Genomic DNA, 20,134 nt, shown 5'->3' with positions numbered 1-20,134 from the left:
AGACACGCCCCTTTTCCTCGTGAGCTAGACGACTGGGCGTTCTGTTTTTACGTTATTTCCGGAGCGTCTCCCTGCTCTGGAGCTTGCGTTAGTTGGGCTGCTTCACCTCGTGTGGGCTGCCGGAGAGTACTGCATTTCAGTTGTTTGATCCTCCCATCATCCTGGCCCGACACCATGGGAGTGACTTGGTAGGACTTCAAGGGATTTTGTGGGGGCGGGGCTTGGGGTCTTGAAGGCCCTCGGAACCTCCAGTGTACCCGGGAGGAGGATCGGGACCGGGGTCCGCCGCCCCCCGGGAGCTGAGCAAGATGTCCTCGTGTTGTGTGGGTGAGGGGGCCACCGTGAGGGCTGCGGAATCTGCGGGACTTTTCCCTCGGAGATGCGCCCCTTCCTCCTGGAAGGCGGCAGGTAAAAGGTTTTATCTTAAGAACCCATCAATTGTCGTGTACCTCCTTCCCTTTTTCTTGGTACGTTTTGCTGCCCGTGAGGCCATAGTACTGCCCGGGGTGGAACTTTAGGGTCGGAAGTAGGATATCGGGACTAGGACCCATTTTCAGGCAGGGCTGGATGGTGGGGGATAGGCAACAGGCAGACAGTATCTTTTTAAGGTTTTCGCCTGTGTATTTTTCGCCTGTGTATTTTCGCCTGTGTAACCTTTTTAAGGTTACACCAGCCTGTGTATGGTCCTAGTTTGGCCATTTTAAGATCTTGGGTCTAGAGGAAAAAAAGAAGCTATTGGGAATTAGGAGATTGGGATTCCAGGCACATCACCTCTTCAGGACCTGTTTCTTACTATGTTTAATTACATGGTTGGTTTAGTTTCTATGGACTTATTATCTCTAACATGTTATAAGTCAGTGTGGCAGGGAAAGATATGGACCTAATTTTCTTGGAGGCATTAGTTCCAAAATGCTAGATTTCAGGGCTTTAAAAAAATATATATATCTTGAGTATCCTTCGGGTCAGAGAGGGCTGGAGGCCAGGGTATCTGAAGTCAGTGGCTCTAGGCTTTTCATATAAGAGCCTGTGGGAACTCGTCCTCCTGGTAGCCCAGGTCTTGCAGGTTTGTCAGGGACTGCACATTTGCTTCCTGCAGTTGACTTCATGAGTTTCCTTCGAAGTCCTTTAGTGTAAGAAGGATGTGAGGAACGTGAATGAAAAGTTTGCTGAGGACTTCCCTGGCGGTCCAGTGGTTAAGACTCCACGCTTCCACTGCAGGAAACTAAGAGTTCCGCGCCTCCCTGTTTGCGGAACGTTCGCGGAACTAAGATCTGGTATGCCGCGGGGCGCAGCCAAAAAAAAAAAGTTTGCTGCACAGAGGCATGGAACCCTGTTCTTTCAGTGCAGAAGGCAGACAGAGGGAAAGGGCTCTCTGTCGGTTGGGATGCTTCTCAAGTTTTTCAGCCTTCTAGGACTTCTGACCCCGGTAGCATTACCTTAGGGATTTTTTTTTTTTTTTTTTTTTGGCCTCCGCTGTGCCATGTGGGATCTTAGTTCCCCTAAGAACTAAGATCGAACCCTCGCCCCCTGCATTGGAAGTGCAGATTCTTAACCATTGGACTGCCAGGGAAGTCCCAGGGGTTCTCTTTTATTTCAAAATCAGGCACATAAGCATCGTCATCATTGCTTGTTAGTGCTTTTTCTGATGGAGAGTAGTGACAATTTTTTAGCAACAGTAGGACTCTATTTTTATAGCTTCATTTAGTTGATTATGATTGATCATAAAGCAATGCAGTGTCTCCCCAAATTCAGCCACGTATGACTGTATTTATGATTTTTATTTAGTCATGTAGCACTTGAACTATTATTTATTTGTTTATTTAATTTATTTTTTGGCTGCGTTGGGTCTTCGTTGCTGCGCGTGGGCTTTCGCTAGTTGCCATGAGCGGGGACTGCTCTTCGTTGCCTTGTGCGGGCTTCTCATTGTGGTGGCTTCTCTTGTTGCCGAGCACGGGCTCTAGGCACGTGGGCGTCAGTAGGCACGCGGGCTTCAGTAGTTGTGGCACGCGGACTCAGTAATTGTGGCTCGCAGGCTCTAGAGCGCAGGCTCAGTAGTTGTGGCGCACGGGCTTAGTTGCTCCACGGCATGTGGGATCTGCCCGGACTAGGGCTCGAACTCGTGTCCCCTGCATTGACAGACGGATTCTTAACCACTGTGCCACCAGGGAAATCCCCTGAACTATTATTTATTAATGTCTTCTTTGGATTCTGTTTCTTTTCCTTAAAAGTATTTTAACAGACAACTGTATTCCTGGGGAAGCATTCTGGTAGACTGGTTAAGAGCACAGATATGGAGCCAGCTCGCCTGGCTTTGAAATCTGGTCACGCCACCCCACACCAAGCTTTGTGACCTTGTGTGAGTTATTCAACCCCTCTGTACTTCAGTTTCCTCATTGACAATGAAGAGATAATAATATTATATCTTATAAGGTTGATGTGAAGATTCAAAGAGTTAATTTATCTAAAGGCCTTTGGACACTGCCTGGCACATAGTTGGTGCTTGGTGATTGTTTCCTACCGCTCTGAAGGGGAAGCTAGTTTCACTCACCATAGAAGGAAATCTTGGAAATAACTTTTTGTTTCATTGTTTTGGTTAAATTCTTGTACGTACTGTTGCCTCTCACTCCCAAAGATTAGAAACTTGAGGCTTGCTTTCTCTTTGATCCCAGGATCCTTAGAACTTTCTGCATCAATGGAAATGTTCTGTGTCAGCACTACCCAGTACACTAGCCCCCAGCCATGTGTGGCTGTCGAACCCATGAAATGTGGGTAGTGTGCAGCTGAGGAGTTGAAGTTTTAATTTGTTTTATTCACTTAAGTGTAAATAGCCGCATGTGGCTTGTGGCTACTGTGCTGGACAGCCCACATGCAAAGTGTTAGAGAGTTGGTAAAAACATAATAACCCCAAGTTGAGGCTTTGTCTTTGATGTAGTCAGAGCTGAAAGAAACGCAGAGGAAATCCCTTTCTCATCGTATAATTCAGTGTTACTGCATGCTCAGTCTGTATGCCACCTAAAATCTTCTCTTGAACATTGACACACATACCACACTCGGGAAATGCTGTTGCCATAGACCTGAGTCCTGAGACCTGCTCTGGTTCTTAGCAAAGCTCTCAGGGACTGTGGGCCTCTCTTTCCCTGTCTTTAAAATGAGGAGGTCTGGGTTGATGGTGTCTAAGGTAACTACTGGCCCTGATGAGCTGTGATTCTGCGGGTGAGTGAGTGACTCAATGAGTACACGTACATGATGATTTTGGTCCTCTCCCTTCCAGTGTGTCCCAGATGCCCGTGGCCGAGGGCAAGAGTGTCCAGCAGACCGTGGAACTCCTCACCCGGAAATTGGAGATGCTTGGAGCAGAGAAGCAAGGAACATTTTGTGTGGACTGTGAGACCTACCACACGGCTGCCTCTACCCTTGGCAGCCAAGGTCAGTGAGAGATTGGTCTATGGGATGGCTGCAACCTGGCGTGGAGTTAATAGACATTCATGTTCATTGAAACCTTTCTGCTCTTCTGCTGAGGGTGGTATTCGTGGACATGTGGCAGATGAGTTTCTGAATTCATTAATTTTTGGCTTCATCTCTTAGACTGGGCCTGTGTTGTAGTCTTTTTGCACTTTGCACTTTTAAAACAGTGTTTCTCAGAGTGTTGGTCACCGACGAATTGCCTCAAAATCCTCTGGGTTACTTGTTAAAGGTGCAGGTTCCTGGCGCACACCCCCACCCCACCCCACCCCACCCCCGCTTACTGACTGACTGGTAATCAGTCATAATCTACATTATAATAAGCCCCACAGATGGTCTTCATGCCCCCTTAAAATTGAGAAAGACTCCTTTGAGGCTCAGAAGGCTTTGCATATGATTCTCTTGGAGCTTTAGAGTTTTGGGAACTTTTGTAGAAAGGCTTCCTGTTTCCCACACCTAGCCAGTGGCCTTGGCTACCTCCTTAGCATAACCTTGATCAGTGAAACAGCTTTTGTTTTAAATGCATTTCAAGGTGAGATGGGCTGTGGTTGGTGATGTTAGGGAGGTAAAGAGGATTTTTGGATAGGAATTAGGGGACCTGGGTTCTCTTAGTCTTGGCTCTGTAGTAACTTGATTTTGGACGGTTCCATAGCACAGTGACTAAGAGCCTAGGTCATGGAACCAGACAACTGAGTCCTGGCTCTGCCACAACTAAGTGCAACTTTAGGTTATTCCCGCAACCTGTGACTGTTCTTATGCTGGTCACTTGCCTGTTTCCCCAGGGATCCATTCCCTGCACTTCTCCTGCAAACTACATTTGCAAGGCCTCCTGTAAGTTATCTTTGGCCAGTGAGAGGCACGGGGGAAGATTCAAGGATGGAAGAAAGAGAGTCCACAGTCTCTCTCTCCCTCTCCCTCTGCCTTGGGCTGTGTCTCTGGCTGTTGTTTCTTCCTTGGTTCTAGCTCCTGTTCAGCAGCCCTTGTTCCTGGCTCTCGTAACAGCACATCTTCTCTTTTTTCTTCCAGCCTTAGGGATGGTAGTGGCTCCCTGTGTTGCTAATCTTTGGGTGGCTTCACCATTCCATTCGATTTTTCAGTTATTCCAACCCCTGTACTTCATTCCCTGTATTAAATCCCCTCTAATGAAACTGTCTGGTGGGGGCTATGTTTTTTGCACCCTTCCCAATACAGTTCTCTTATCTGCAAAATGAAGAGAATCACCGTATTTACCTCCTAGTGTTGTCGTGCTAGTTAAATAAGTTAATACACGCAAAGCACTTAGAACAAAGGTCGTCATGGAATAAATGTCTAGTAAATGGTAGCTAAGAACTGAACTGAATTTCATCATCAGTAAAATTGCAGCGTTAACATTTGTTTTGACTGCAATAGGAAGAATACAAGGAATCAAAAGAGAGAACCGTTATGAAAGCATTTGGAAAACAAAACACTTGTATATAGACATAAGATAGCATGCTACTTCTGAGAAGCTCTTTGGCCTGGGCTCTGTTTTCCTCATCAGACCTTTACTTTCAAGGAACTACAGTCTAGGTGGAGAAACAGCACATTCTCAGCAGGCAGTGGGGTAGAATGGGAGGAGCTCAGAAGGCCTGGATTGGAGTTCCGGTTCTGCTGCTTTACTGGTTCCGTGCCTTTAGGTCAGAAGTTCTCACATTGACTAGCGTTAGCATCACCTGGAGGGTGGGAAGGCCCTCAGATCGACCCCCCCCACCCCTCACGAGTTTCTGACCCAGTAGGTAGGGGGTGGGGCGGAGAATTTGCATTTCTAACAGGTTCCCAAGTGGTGGTGGGTGCTGCTGATCTGGGACCCAAATCTTTAGTTGCCTTTCGACTGTTTTCGAGACAGTAAGAACACCTGCAGACTCCCGTAGTATGAACTAAGCATGTAATCACAGTGAGTCTGCACAGGAACAGAATGCCAGATTGGCTTTGGATGTCTTTTTACTGGAGGGTTGAAATGTTTTGAACTGGATTTCTCAGATGAAAGGTGTGAATTTGCAGCAGGCAGTGGGGAGGGCGTGGGAGAGGCTGGTGTGGAGCCTGGTGTGTTCAGGAAGTGGCAGCACAGTGGAGGCCTGTGTAGAGGTCACAGCGCCCCCCACCTGTCTCCTCACTCTTTCCCATCGCTGCGCTCTCATCCCTGCCTGAATCCCACCCTCTCTTCATAACCTGGTTTTTCCATGAAAGTTTTTCCTGCTGACTCTTGCCCACTTTGATCACTTCCTTCCCTGAAGTCTTTCCTTCCTTCTCAAGACTTCTGGTCTCTCCCAGGCAAGCACTTTCGTTTTATGGTGTTCTAAAGAGTTTTCCACCTATCTTTAGTGAGATTGTCAGCTTCTTGAGGCCAGGGGCCAAGCCCTCTGCTTGTGTGCCTCTTAAACCCTGGCACAGTGTTGGGGATAGTTTAAGTACTTAATAAATATTTGGGGTTGTGGCAGTCTGTCCATTAACTCTTGTAGTGAACAAACCTTGCTTCCCATTTTTTGCCTTCTTCCATTTTCTACTTAACTAAAAATCTATACAGCTTCCCTTCCTTCTTGCAGGAAACCTATAGTAATCAGTGAGAAAACTCATTTCTCAGAAACTGGAATGGGTGAGCTGGGATTTGAAACTGGATCTTGTGATTCTAGATCCTGAGTTCTTTGTGCTGTAGTTGTGCTGCTTGCTTCCCAAGCCGGCTAGATGTCTTAAAATACTCCAAAGGCTCCCCGTTGCCTTCAGGGTGAAGTCTGAACTTGGGCACAGGGCCTTCCCTGGCAGTCCAGTGGTTGAGACTTTGCCTTCCAATGCAGGGGCTGTGGGTTGGATCCCTGGTTGGGGAACTAGATCCCACATGCCGCAACTAAGAAGTCCGCATCCTGGATCCCGTGTGCCTCAACTAAGACCCAGCACAGCCTAAATAAATAAATAAATAAATAAAAACAAATATATATATATATATTTTTTTTTTTGCAGTACGCAGGCCTCTAACTGTTGTGGCCTCTCCCGCTGCGGAGCGCAGCCTCAGCGGCCATGGCTCATGGGCCCAGCCACTCCACGGCATGCGGGATCCTCCCGGACCGGGGCACAAACCCGTGTCCCCTGCATCGGCAGGCGGACTCTCAACCACTGTGCCACCAGGGAAGCCCCAAATAAATATATTTTTTTAAATGTTTAAAAAAATTTTTTTTAAATGAACTTGGGCATGGAAGAGAAGGCTCTGGCCTCCCCTTCCAGCCTCGTGCTCAGATACTCTTCTATGGGGCCACTTCCTATGTTTCAAAGAGGGAGGAGGCCAAGGAAGGTAGGGATGGACAGAAAAGAGAGCAGCTGCTTCGTTTGGTGTGCTCAAATGCTGTTACTTTTATTTTCCTTAATATGTGATACCTGTTTGTACAAAAGACCATATGTAAATCCTCTGAGTTATTAGTCATCATCCTTAATCATCCATCTGTGAGCCCATGACTCAACTTAAGAATTAAACCATTGTCCACTGTCGAAGTTCCCCGTGTGCCCCTCACCTTTTTCTGTAGAGCAGGTGGGTTATACCACATGCCACCTTTTCCTCTCCCTTCCTCTCTGGAAATGGCTGTTGGCGAGGGGCTTTCCTCCACTGCCCGCCAGGACCGTTGAGGTGATGCTCGATTGCCACCTGGCTTTGTTCAGCGCATTGGACTCTGCTCCGCGGTTTGCTGACGAAGGTCTGGACACTGAGCAGCATCTCCGTCCCTCGCAGGTCAGGCCGGGAAGCTGATGTATGTGATGCACAATTCCGAGTACCCTTTGAGCTGCTTCGCCCTCTTTGAGAACGGCCCTTGCCTTGTTGCTGACACCAACTTTGATGTGCTCATGGTGAAGCTCAAGGGCTTTTTCCAGAGTGCCAAGGCCAGCAAGATTGAGACCCGGGGCACCCGCTACCAGTACTGTGACTTCCTAGTGAAGGTGGGCACGGTTACAATGGGGCCCAGTGCCCGAGGCATCTCCGTGGAGGTAAGACCTCGGTGAAATAGGAGCATATGTGCTGAAGGGGCTGGCTCTGCAGATTTCCACAGCCCCTGAGCAAACAGATGTTTCTACCTACCTGATTCCTGTCCACAGAGCCACTGCGCTTCCTCTCCCTGCGTCTTTTACCCTTTCTTTAATCACTCAGGGACTCTCTAACCCAAGATAGGAATGGGAAGCTGGGTTCTCAGCAGGTAGAGAGCTTAGGAAGGCTGACTTGCTGGAGAAGGGGAGGGTTGGTCGGAGAGTGCGGTGGGAGCAGGTGAATTCTGATGTGGAGGGACCAGTCACCCATCACAAGGACTGGAGCAGACCAGGGCAACTTTCAGTGCAGTTAACTTTTGGGAGGTGGAAAAGTTGTGCAGCATGGGAATTCCCTGGTGGTCGAGTGGTTAGGACTCGGTGCTTTTACTGCTGGGGCCGGGGTTCAATCCCTGGTCAGGGAACTAAGATCCCACAAGCCACCCCGGCCAAAAAAGTTGTGAAGCAAAGATGTGCCTTTCCCTTTGACATGCTGTCTACTCTCATGGTGTGTGTGATGACTTCATCTTTGACGTATACACTGAAAATGACAAAGACGGAGTGTGTCAGTAGCTTTGGGACCAGTGAGAGTCTGCAATCTACCATGGTCCCCCCCAAAATAATAAGTAAGCTACAGGGCCTGCCTTCTGAAAATTGACGATTTAGTAAAAGAGCAAGGCCCAAACACACAAACTGTTTTTGAAGTTAGTCTATAAGAAATGCCATAAAAGAGGCACAGATTGCTCTGGGAGTTCAGGCCAAAGAGAGCACTGCTGACTTTGGGGATTGTGATGCCTCCTGCAGGAGTAGCATTTAAGGAGGGACTTAAAATATAGAAACCGGGGATAGGTCAGCCCTAAGGAGCACCCCAAGTGAAGAAAAGGGCGTTAGTGGTCATTACTGCTATGACACTCCAGGGACCTCTAGAGCCAAGATTTCCTGACCCTTTTCATTTGTGATACACCTTGCATTTGCCGAGACCCACTGGAAACCCAGTCTGTTTATCCTTCACGTTTCCAACTTTTGAGTACAAACACAGCCTGGCTGTTTCTTTACTTGTTTCTCCTTATGGTTTCTTTACTTGTTTCTCCTTATGGTTACCAGTAATTTCCCCGGCCATCTCTCCAGTGAAAAATTAGGAGAGGAAAATGAGAAAGCCTAAGATATGTGTCCTTTGGCCCCTGTCACATGGGTTGGGAAATTATTTCTTAGGGTCAGAGCCCAGGTTTTATCTACTTAGGGAGTATTGTTTGGTCTTGAAGTGACTTATGAGCGCATGTGTCTACTTTACCCTCTACTGATCCCCCCAGCACACACACACACACACACACACACACTCTCATACACACTCACTCTGTCTCCTGCTCTTCATTTTCTCTCTCAGAATTTTCCTGAGCTCTCCATGAATCTGCATCCAGCATAGCTGGGACTATATAGTTCTGAGATAATTCAAAGGGTCCTAAATCTGCTTCTGGGTCTTGTGCGTAGGACTGTGGGTTGATAACCCCAAGATGAGACTATCTGAGCCTAAAGGGAACTATGCTGGGTGTGTCGAATCCCTGGTGTTTGGGTTGGATATTTCCTGCGGGGCAGCCCTGTGCTAGAAGGTGTGTGTCTTTGCCTCAGGGTTGGGGAAGAGGGGCACGGGGGGCAAGAGGCGCACGAGAAGCAGACGACCTGTCCTGGCCCTCGCTTACCCTCCGTCTCTGTTCTTCTGGTCCCCAGGTGGAGTATGGCCCCTGTGTGGTAGCTAGCGACTGCTGGAGCCTGCTGCTCGAGTTCCTGCAGAGCTTTCTAGGCAGCCACACCCCAGGGGCTCCCACTGTGTTTGGGAACAGGCACGACGCTGTCTACAGCCCAGCAGACACCATGGTCCAGTACATGGAACTCTTCAACAAGATCCGCAAGCAGCAGCAGGTGCCGGTGGCGGGGATCCGTTAGTGACTGGCAGCTGCCCGGCTGAGCTGTCGCCAGGGGGACTCCACAGGAGGAGCAGGTGCTGCACCCTCAGGCCTCTGGACCCCAGAAACCCAGGGCAAACGGGAAGGTTTTCCTCCCTCTCTAGTTCCCAGCTGTGGCTTCTGTTCTGGGGCTCTGGACTCCCCTCCCCTGACCCTCACACACAGCCCCCCGACAGGTGTTTCAGCTGGACTTGGCCTGTCCTCAAGAACAGTAATTACGAAGAGTGGAGAAGTTTGGAACTTTCCTGCTTTAGGGGAAAAGATAGGATGGGGGTGTCCCTGCCTCGTGAGGGTGGGGAAGGCAGTCTGTATTGCTAACTACTGGGGATTTGGTCCAGGCCCACAGTGGACAGGCTGCAGGTTGTGTTTGGGTTGGGCTGTAATAAAGGCTTCTCCCTCTGCTCAAAGGATGTGGCTGGGCCCCTCCTGGAAAAGGAGTAAGAGGCACAGCTTACTTGATGGTTATCATTTTCTGACCTGTTTGCTGAAGTGAATTGTGAGTTCACTTTTCTAGGGTGTTGCCTGAGTCCTTTGAAGTCTTCCTCTGGACATCTTTCCATTCTGTTGTGAATTATATTAAGGCACAGGCTAAGGTGCTGTAACAAGGAGAACCTAAAGTACAGTGGCTCTTAGAAGTTTCTTTTTCTCTTTTCTAATAGTACAGAGGTAATCAAATGGTCCAGGGCAGATTGAACTCCACAGGGTCATCAGGAACTTGGTTTCCTTCTGTCTTGTTTAGCCACCCCTAGGGTGTTGTCCTTGGGTGAGTCAAAGTAGACATTGGCTCCATGTCCACATTCCACTGGGGAAAGAGAGAGAGAAAGCAGTTTCTTTTTTAAAGGACATGACCTGGAGTTGCTTAAATCACTCTGGCCACATCTTGCTGAAAGGAACTCTGGGACATAGAGCCTCTTACTTGGGTGGTCTTGTGCCCAGTTAAAACGCTGGGGGTTCTGTGACTAAAAGACGAAGGAGAAAATGGATGTGGGGACCCAGTTAGTAGCCTCTGTTACACGGAGCTCAATGGATGTGCCCAGGAATGTTCTTGGCTGTTACTTTGCAGAGAGTACCCCTGTAAGCAAGCCATTCGTTTATGAGTTGGACTGTGATAGGGCTGATGCGAGAGCCACTTTAGCTGGATTAGTCACATGGGAAGTCACTTCCACACCCCCTGCCTAAGTCTCAGCATCAAGACCTCTCCAGTTCTCATGCGCCCAGAGCTTAGGGTTAGACAGTTGACCTCGTACTCACACTGTGCTTCATGCTTTCCTGAGCTCTTTCTCCTCATCTCATTTGAGCCTCCAAGCTGCTCATTTGACCTACATTGTCTCCCTACCCCACTCCTGCTGCAGAAATGTTCAGTCCAGCTAGCATTGAGATACACAGAGATGGTCTTAGGAAATGTATTAATGTACATACTGCAGTATTGTCCTCAAGGATACTGTCCCTCATTGAAGGCACCTAAAGAGAAATTGTTTTCAGATCTAAGTGCTCAGATCTAAAGCCTCTGTAACAAGAATCATGCAGTGGTCATGTTTCCCTTTTAGCTTTGGCTGGCAGGAAGCTCAATTCAACTTTCTAACTGTAGGACCTGTCATTTGTGTTTCTTGTTCTCACCTTCCCCTGGCTTCTTGTTTGTTTCTTTGCTTTGTTTTTACTTTTTTTAATGGAGGTATGTTTTAGATATTATTTACACATAATAAAATGCAGAGATTTTTTTATGTTTTTGGCCTTCTGATTTATGTTTGCTTTTGTCTAGATTAATCTATTTGTATTTTTCTGTAGGCTGCCTCAAATTTTCTATGAGATGAGATAGCATTTTGAACATAATGTGTTCCCGAAAATACATAGAAATTGAGTGTGGTAAATATAACCCCAGACTTATGCATTATAAAGAGGGGTTCCTTAAAAACTAAAAAAGTAGTATAAACTCCCTAACTATCTGTGCCTTTTAGACATAATCTTGACTCATAAATTTCCAGCATACTTCACTTTTGTTCTTTTCCCTTATTTTGAGCACACATTTGACCAAGATTTAAGTCCAGTAAACACCAGATCAGGCTTTAAGAATTGCCACTTTTTGTCCATCTTTGTCCTTTGCGTCAGTTAAAGAAAACTTATTGCTAAAAAAGGCGGGTAATGCAATACATTTTTTAATTAGCAAATTCAACTCCACTAGCAAAGTTGCCAAAACTGAACTGGTAACTAGTGGGAAGGGCCCAAATGTCATCCAGCTTTTGTATGTAAGTCTGAATGGGGCTTTCAAGAGTAGTTTAGGGTTGTCGGTGTATAGTTTTTGAAAGTTCAGGTTGAATGAAAGTTGAGGAGCATTTGTATAAAGGGAAAAGAGGCATGGTTATCCTCATTCTAAAAATGAAAAAAACTTAAACTCAGCTAGTAAATGGAGATGTTGTATTTTGGGTTCAAATCTGACATTCCTCCTTTTACACTAGACTGTCTTCCTGTGACTCCTTCCTTTGCTTCCGGATGCCTTACCCCTCTCCCTGTCTGTAGCTACCCCAAAAGAGCAGAAACCAGGACACTTCTGGGATTCTGCTAACATGTCACCTTGGTGGGTACCTTTGTCAGAGTCACATAGAAACCTGCCAACCTTGACTGTCAGAACCATGCAGGGCAGCTTTGGAGTTTACCTGGTTCTCCTTCACTGTAAGATGAGGAGGCGGTGGCTCCCAGGGGGGTCATGCTGAGAGGTGAGGCTGGAGTCAGGACCAAACTTCAGACTCAGGACTCGTGGCTCCCAGCGTGTGACAGAGGGTGGCGCCTGGACCTCTGTGTGGTGCCAGGTGATCTTAGGTGGAATGTGGAATACATTTTTGTTTCCGTACTTATGCCGTATTCTATCTAATGTACATCAGAGCAAAGTATAACTGGCACTTCATGTCTTAGGATGAGGGTAAATAAGGTTTTTAAGAAGAGTCCGCTTAAAGGGAACTGTTAAGTTATAGTGCAGGTGATACCTGCAAAAGGCAAAATCTGGAGGAGGAAGGAGGATGCTAGAATTTGGGGAGACACTGAGTTTCGTCCACTTTGTGTATCCATTGATAGTTCCTGCTCTTTCCTCCTGTGCTGTTCTGATTCTCTGTACCTGTTTCCACGCTGCCTCCCGCTTGCCTTCCTCAGGTCTTGAATACCAAGTTGTCACATGTCCCCCACTGTGTATTGGTGTCACTGCTCCACTGAGGGAATACCTAGGGACTGGCCACTCCTCCCCACCACCAGTTCTGCCCCAACCCGCTGTGTCCAGTGTTCATTCCTCAGGCTTCAGGATGAGTGAAAAGTTTTCTCTCCGAATCCTGGAGGGAGGATGCGGGGAGCAGAAGCGTGTCCTCCAGCTGTCAAAAGTTGAGACTTAAAATATGGGAAGGGCTCTAGGCTGAACATTTTGAGGACATTCACAGTGGATTTAGAGCCAGGCAGGATGATGTGTGGCCTTTCCCTCACCACAGCCTCCCTCTCCATATCTGCTGCTGTCTGGGAGCCTTGGGCAGCATTCCCCGGTCACAGTTGCTGTGCGGAATGGCGACCGGCTGGGTTACAAGTTTGGTCCTCTCCTGGGGAGTTGCTGTTTTTGGCCTTCAGTCACTTGTGGAGGGGATTTTCCCCCAAGGTGAGAACTCTGCCATTGTGTAGAGCATTCCAAAATCAGTCTCTTGGGTTAGAAGGGACCTTTGAGGTCACACAGTTTGACCATCATTCAGTATTCACATCTTTACACCTTCCCTCCCAGAGATCATGCCGCATTAACTTGGCCTCATCTAGGGAACTCTGTTCTCCGTGTATTTCATTTTTGTCATTACCTCTGAGACAAAAAGCAAAGCAAAGCATACCTGTCCTTTCCCTTGCAGGTTGTGGAGACTGTGTGGTACTTAATGAGGGAGCAGACCATTAGTTAGGGCTATAGTATGAGCAAGCCATGACTCTTCAATGCACTGTGGGTTCTCAGCCCCTTAGGGGAGCTTCAGGAGGCCTAAGATGCCTTGAAAGTGGACACGGCTTTGTGTATACGTGCAGTTTTCTGGGAATAGGATTTATAGGGTTCATTAGAGTATTTCAAAGATCTCTGGTCCCAAAAAAAGAATCTCTAAAGGGAGTACATTGTGAAGGGAAAGAGCAGGAAGACAAAGATAAATCAGGTGTGACATACATCCGGCTGACTTACTGCAAGCGAGACCTTCCACTGACTTCTGAATCCTCACCTCGGGTCCCATCTCGGGATTTCCCTCCTTCATTTTATAGGTCTTCAGGCCTTTCAGTCAGTTTCTGGGAAGCTGAACTGTGTTCCTGCTCTTTTCTTTCCTATAGGTTCCTGCTTCTCATCTTATCACTACATATACATACACACAACCTCTCAGAAATGAGTAGGAGCAAATATGTGTGAAGCAATCTTTATACTACTCTTTTGTGCCCCAGGAGTTACTCTTCCATTATGACACACTCCATGGGATCTGAAAATTATCCTGTTGTAGTGGCATTTTGCTTAATGAGCGTGTTTTCATTTTACAGGATGGTGTGATTGATGAGGCAGAGAAATAGTTCCTTGCCTCTGTGATGAAATTAGCAAGTTAAAAAAAAGGATTCTTGGAACTCTCGGGGCAAAGATTCCTAATTCTCTTGTGGTCTCTGTTTTATTCCCTAACATATCCCTGTCCCATCAGATGGCATAGACCTGTTTTTAAGGTTAATCTGAATTCTACTGAGTTTTCTTTGGAGGCTTTAAAAAAGAATTTAGGGACCACATTTGTATATCCTAGATTGTCCCAAAGGCAGAAGTCAATATTGGACATCTGTTGTGTGGGAAAGGCAAGGCTAGGAATGTGGAGGTGACAGGTGTTTCGAGGCAGCCTACTAAATGGAAGAGAACACTGCTTTAGGAGACAGATGTCTGGGTGCTAGCCATAGTACTGTCCCTAACTTGCCAGGTAACTTCAATCACGTTGGCCTTTCTGGATCTCATCTGTGTAGTGGGAGTAATGATGCCCTCTTTCTGTACTTCATAAGCTTGTTGAGAGGCTCAAGGGAGAATAGATGTAAAGAGTGCTTTGGAGGCAAGGTGATGCTGTCTCTGCTCTTGCTTCTTTTTAATGGTGCTAAAGGTATTGTGTATAGTTAGGATGTTTGAGATGGGAAGCTATAGGGTTATTACTGCTTGGTAGCAGGTTAAAATTCTCCTCCAGTGCAAAGGAAATAGTTGTAATAGAGAAGAAGCAATGTGGAGAGAGAGTCCAGAGAAAGTATCTATCATACAGGTGTATTTTTGTCATCAGTGAGATCAGTGAGCACAGTTGTAGGGACCATTTCTAGAGCATGGAAATATATTTTTAATATTTACTCATAGTGTTGGGATTTTACTTGTTCTCCTACAACCTAACGGAAAAGAAGCTGAGCTTTAAAAAAAAAAAAACAAGAGTGGGGTAGAAATGACTATATTTTCTTTGTGTAACACATCCATCCCTGTTTCCCCTCAACCCCTAAGCCTTAGCTGTGCCTGCTTCTGAGCTGCTTTTCGGGTGCCAGTGTATATGGTGGCTGAAGAAAGTTGTGTCTAAAGGAAGTTCAGTGTTCCTGATTCTATTTTCCATTCCTCATTGATGAACCACCTAAGCTCTTAACTCTGAAGCTACAATAAAACCTTTTTGTTAGCTATCTTGCACAGCCTTTTCATATTTGAATTATCTAAAATAGGCTTCTTATTCTTTCTGCTTCCATCTGATACACAATTCTCAAACTTTTTGGTATCAGGGTTCCTTGATGCTCTTAAAAATTACTGAGTACCCCGGAGAGCTTTTGTTTATGTAGGTTATATCTATTGGTACTTACCTTATTAAAACTCATTTATAATGAAAAATGAAAGTATTAACTCACTTAAAAGTAACAATAAACACATCACATGTTAACATAAGGAAAATATTTTAATGAAAAATAACTTTTTTTTCAAAGAAAAAATTTAGAAGAGTGGCATTGTTTTATATTTTTGCAAATCTCTTGAATGTCTGACATAATAGAAGACAGTGGCTTCTAATATCTGCTTCTGCAGTCAGTGTGTTGAAATTTGTTGTTTGGTTGAAGAATATGAAGAAAATCCAACCTCACACAGATGTGTAGTTGGAAAAAGGGAGAAGTATAGTGATACCGTCTTCCGATAATTGTGGATGTTTTTTGATACTACATCACAGCTCCGCTGAAGGTTAGTTGCAATGTGGAATCTCAAATTCTATCAGTGAACTTTTTGTACTCTATTATATTAACATTCATTGGTTTATTTTGCACTTTGAAGGGATCTTTTACCCATACACAATTTTGTAGCATCATGCATTGGTCATCTTGGAAATACTGCAGATCTTTTAAATGTTGACACATTTCATTTTGCAATATCAAACAATCATATCTATTACGATCACCACCAATCTCATCAGAAAAGTCTTGGGAAGCTGTTAAGCCCACAGTGGCAGATATGTTTTCGAAAATTCTAAGTTTTGCCTGAGAGCTTGAGTTTGATCAATGCTGTCAGCCTCCATTTGTTTATTTTTGAGAAAGTATCTTTCGGATACCCAAGGCTGAATGACTGTAATTTATCTGTTAGCTGTTCTTCCAAGTAAAAATGGTATTGCATGAATTGCTACTTCAGCTCAAAATTCAGAGAAATTGCACAAGTTCTTTTCCTCAAGAAAAACATTGTAAGGAACAAAAGTGCTTTATGCCTACAGCCACTTAATCACATAGAGGAGTATTATTGAAAAAATTTGTTCTTACATAAAACAAATAGTTTTTATTTTAGTGCTTCATCAAGGACTTCCTTAAAGTGACACAGATATTACTTTTTTCCTGTGAATGGGTGGCAGTGAAGAATACCTTGACTGCTAGTACAATTTAGTGCCATTGGCTTGATTTGTGATAAGGCAGCAGCAATTTTACCCATTGTGACTTTTGTATCATTAGTGCAAATGTCATCACAGTGACAAAGGCAAGTAATATCTTATTACTATGAAAATAGTTTTGATTTCAGGGACCCTCCTGAAAAAAGTCTGTAGCTACCAGGGCTCCGCAGGCCACACTTTTGAGAACCACTGGTCTAATACATACTCACAGCACTGAGAATCACCACCCGCATTGCTATTTTGAGAGCACCCCTTCCTTCAGAAGTCTTAAGTGGCTCCAAAATACTTCACTCAAAAAAGCACCTATAATGGTGTCACGTACTTTGTTAGGGAAATAACATTGAATAAGATCCAATCTTTATTCTCCAAGAATTTTCTCGAGGGGCTGGGGAGTAAGAGGAGAAAATAGATGAGTTATAATGTAAGGTAAGAATTCCTTAAAGAAAATTATGTTAAAGGTGTTAGACAGCAAAGGGAATGCTAAATTTTAGGTCTAACTCTGAGCTCTTGAACCACGTGGCAAATCCTCACCAAATCAGTCAGTCAACCACTAGGTCTTCTCCTTTCGTCAAGTCTTAAAAGCCTAAGTTTGGAAATGTTTTCACAGGTTTGGCTCCGGGCATTGTAGATTCTTGCTTACACGTGCACATGCTGTTTCCCCCTTCTTATTTTATTTGCTGTTCTTTGGCTTTTGTTGCTTCTCTATTTCATACTTACAGGTGTGTAGCTTTGAGCCAGTGTAGGTGGTAACACATATGTTTATTTCTTTTCCTTGCCCTTGTACTTAAACGTAAGCCTTTACCTGTTTTGTTAGCCTTGCGTTGGGTGATGTAACTGTTGGTCTTATTTGGAGGAAGCCCCCCCATCCCAAGCTGTGTCAGGGCAATGCACCCAAGAGGCTGCTCGGGAAGGAAGCCTTTTCTTAGACTGAGAAGATTTGTAGAAATAACCGCTGTTCTATTTACCTGGGGTCTCCATCCCCACGATCTGCCGAACTTCAGTTTACAGCAGCGAAACTCTTAGGGGGATTTCCATAAAACAGCTGAATTCCGACTGGGTCATCAGTGGCAAAAGTCAGACACGTGCTCACTCGCCTGGGAGCCAATAGTAACTTTTGCAAAAGCTGCCTCAGGAAACCCCACAGTTCGGAAGCTGCATCTTTCGGACACTGAAAAATAATAGTCTTTTACCAGAACAAAACAAAAACCTAGACGGGATAATGAGAAAGGCTTTTCCCCTTGGCATTGGGAAGCGATGTCAAAGACGCTCCATCCAAAAGGAGTGCGGGGAGCTATCGTAAAATTCCTTTACCGTTCCCGCGGGCTAATGGGCTGGGGAGAAGGGGGCGGAGATGGGCTCGGGTGAGTCTCTGGCCCTTTAAGGAGGAGGGACAGGCGTAAGACTCTGTACCTTTAAGAGTCTCTTTGTCTGGAAACCTCCGTATTTACCCTCCTGTGCTTCAACCAAACTTCGACCCGCGATTCACAACGCCCCTCTACGCCGCCGCCCCTTACGGCAGGCTCAAATCGGCCGCGCGTCGGTGGCTAACCCTAAACTTGGCAGCCGCGGCGCGAACCCTCGGAGGGGATGTCTGTGTCGGGTCAGGGCCCAGCGCTGCGCCGCTGGCGCAATGCGGGGCCCGGGGGCGGGGCTCCGGCGGGCGGGCCAATGGGTGGGCAGGGGGCGGGGCCGTGTTCGGTTGTCTCGCGCCCTGGTGACAGCTCGCGCGTGCTGATGATGGCGGTAAATAGAGGGGGGTTAGGGGAGGGGGCGGAGGAGGTGGGGAGGCAGCAAAGGGGATAGCTCCAGGGGGTGGGGGGACGAGGACCGGGGAGGGCGCGACGGCCAGGGAGCCCATTCTGGGACTCGGAGGCGGGGACAGGAGTCTCCGGCACACTGGCCCTCCCCTTTAAAGAAGCAAAACCTCACACACCGGGTGAGGGGCGACAAAGGCGGCGCGCGCCTCACGGGCGGGAGGAGCGGCGGCAGGGGGCGGGACCGCGGCACCGGCGAGCTGGGGGCGCCTGGGGCGAGGGCCGGCGGGAGGCGAGAGCCGGCTGTCCGGGAGGGTCGGCCCTTTATTTTGGCGGGGTGGGCGACCGCTGGGTTTGGGGTAAAAGCTTTGAGGGGAGAAGGGAAGGAAGGCTTGGGAACGGTTGGGGGGAACGGGTCTGTGAATGAGACGAGGAGGATTAAGGGGAGAAAGGGTTAGAAGGCAGGGAGAGGAGTGAGAAAAAGCCAGCCAAGGAGGTTGGAAGGAGGCAAAACCCAGGGTGGGTGATAAGGAAGCCGGGCCGGGAGTGAGGTTAGGAAGACAGAGCCTAGGAAGACGGCTCCTCGGCTTAGGTGTGAGAGAAGGGGTTTGGAGGGGAAAGCTCTGAAGGGGATGGTAGTGGGGTGAGGGTTACTGGGGTAAGTGTTGCAAGTGGAAGGCAAGGAGGGGCAGAGCTGGGGTAGTAGTTGGGAGTAGAGGAGAGAGAGTGATTAAGAGCCAGACGTGACAAGGGTGTGAACTAGTGCAGAGCGAGATGAGCTGAAGGTCTAGGACCGGCGGTGGGTGGGAACTGCGAGGTTCTGAGAAAGGTATGGGTTAGTGGGTGGGCAGTGGGTGTAAATTCTTGAAAGTGAGGGAGGGGGAATGAGACACTGGGCTAGAACCAGGTGGAGTTAGGAATAAGTGCGGTGGGAGTGGAAGGGTGAAAGGAAATAGAGATGAGAGATGGGGCGTTTGTAGGACAATTCGGGGACCAGAAAGCTGAAAGGAGAAGAGGGTGAGGGTGTGAGAAGTGATGACGGTCTGGGACAGGATAACTGGGGAATTGTGTTAACTGACGAGGTTCAGCAAGATCCAAGGTACAAACAGGGAGGTTAAGAGACAGGGTGTAAAGCGGACCAGCAGAGGAGCAAGGAAGAGGTGGGCCCCAGGATTTAAAGGATGAGATGGGGAGTGAGGGAAGAGAACAGGGTTAAGGGCAGCTTGGGGAAGCCTGATGGATGTAGAGCTGGGGTAGACTGCACAGGGGTGGGAATTAAGTGTGCAGTTGGGGGAGATGCTCCAGAAGGTCCTCGTGGATCAGGGCAGAGACGCTGTAGTGAAGGATCAAGTGTAGGGAGCCTTTGGTGCAGAAGAGGAGGAACCATGGTGAGTGCAAAGAGACCTAGAGATAGGAGCAAAAACCAAAAAGTAACAGTGGAGGTAGGGGGTGAAGGAAAGGAATTCTTTGTTGAGAAGAGAACTGTGAGTGTGTTGAAACTGTGAGTCCTTTTGTCCATGAAAGTAGGATATTCCAGAAACCTCTTTCTCTCTTCAGGGAATCTTGAATCTGCTTCCACCTTTCATGGCTTTTTAAATCGACTTTTCATGTCCACTTTGAAAAGATGAGACCCATTTTGATTTGATTTTGTTCATGTATGAATGATGAAGCATCAACTGGGTGCCGAGAAGCTCTGCATTTCACCAGTGTTGTGATAATGGGGAAATGGGTTGTATTTCCAGTGTGGTTGTGCCTGTCTGGTGTGACAGTGTTGTGTTGTAGCAGTGTGATAAATGACAAGCACTGGGCAGTGCTTTATCGATAGCCTTTTCATTTTCAATGGGGAACACACTGTTGTTGAGATAGAGAAAGATGAAAATCTTTTTGTTTTGTTTGATCAACCAGATTTCTGCCTAATTGTTTTTGGTGGCTGGAGAATATTGAGAAATCATTTCAGAGAAAGGCGAATAGCCAACCAGGGAAGTTTGCCGGGGATGACATTTAAATCGGGGCAGTGAGGACACCTAGTTCCTAAGCTACC

At 46.9% G+C, this 20,134-nt stretch overlaps 2 protein-coding genes across 6 annotated transcripts in view; both read left to right on the top strand.

The window, feature by feature from the left end:
* Positions 1 to 56: 56 nt before the first annotated feature.
* MED20 (mediator complex subunit 20) overlaps positions 57 to 20,134 on the top strand; it is a 46,504-nt gene continuing 26,426 nt past the window's right edge. Inside the window, exons 1-4 of one of the 5 annotated variants that reach the window (XR_003437185.1) lie at positions 57 to 188; positions 3,272 to 3,426; positions 7,196 to 7,449; positions 9,208 to 9,478. Coding sequence is in view for 3 of the 5 variants with exons in the window: in XM_027127226.1 (XP_026983027.1) it covers positions 380 to 408; positions 3,272 to 3,426; positions 7,196 to 7,449; positions 9,208 to 9,423 (654 nt within the window). In the remaining 2 variants the exon portion in view is untranslated. Of the gene's footprint in view, positions 189 to 213; positions 409 to 3,271; positions 3,427 to 7,195; positions 7,450 to 9,207; positions 19,674 to 20,134 lie in introns of those variants that run through there. The other 4 variants (XM_027127227.1, XM_027127228.1, XR_003437184.1 and 1 more) reach the window with 4 other exon arrangements.
* Positions 3,325 to 20,134, top strand: part of USP49 (ubiquitin specific peptidase 49) — an 81,658-nt gene continuing 64,848 nt past the window's right edge. Inside the window, exon 1 of the mRNA XM_027127231.1 lies at positions 3,325 to 3,426. The gene's annotated coding sequence lies outside the window, so the exon portion shown is untranslated. The remainder of the gene's footprint in view (positions 3,427 to 20,134) is intronic.

Source organism: Aethalodelphis obliquidens, unplaced genomic scaffold (assembly GCF_003676395.1).
Source record: "Aethalodelphis obliquidens isolate GAN/ISIS:26980383/991018 unplaced genomic scaffold, ASM367639v1 scaffold31, whole genome shotgun sequence".
Lineage (NCBI taxonomy): Eukaryota > Metazoa > Chordata > Mammalia > Artiodactyla > Delphinidae > Aethalodelphis > Aethalodelphis obliquidens.
Note: the sequence above shows the minus strand (reverse complement) of the source record. Positions and strands in the feature narration are given on the sequence as shown.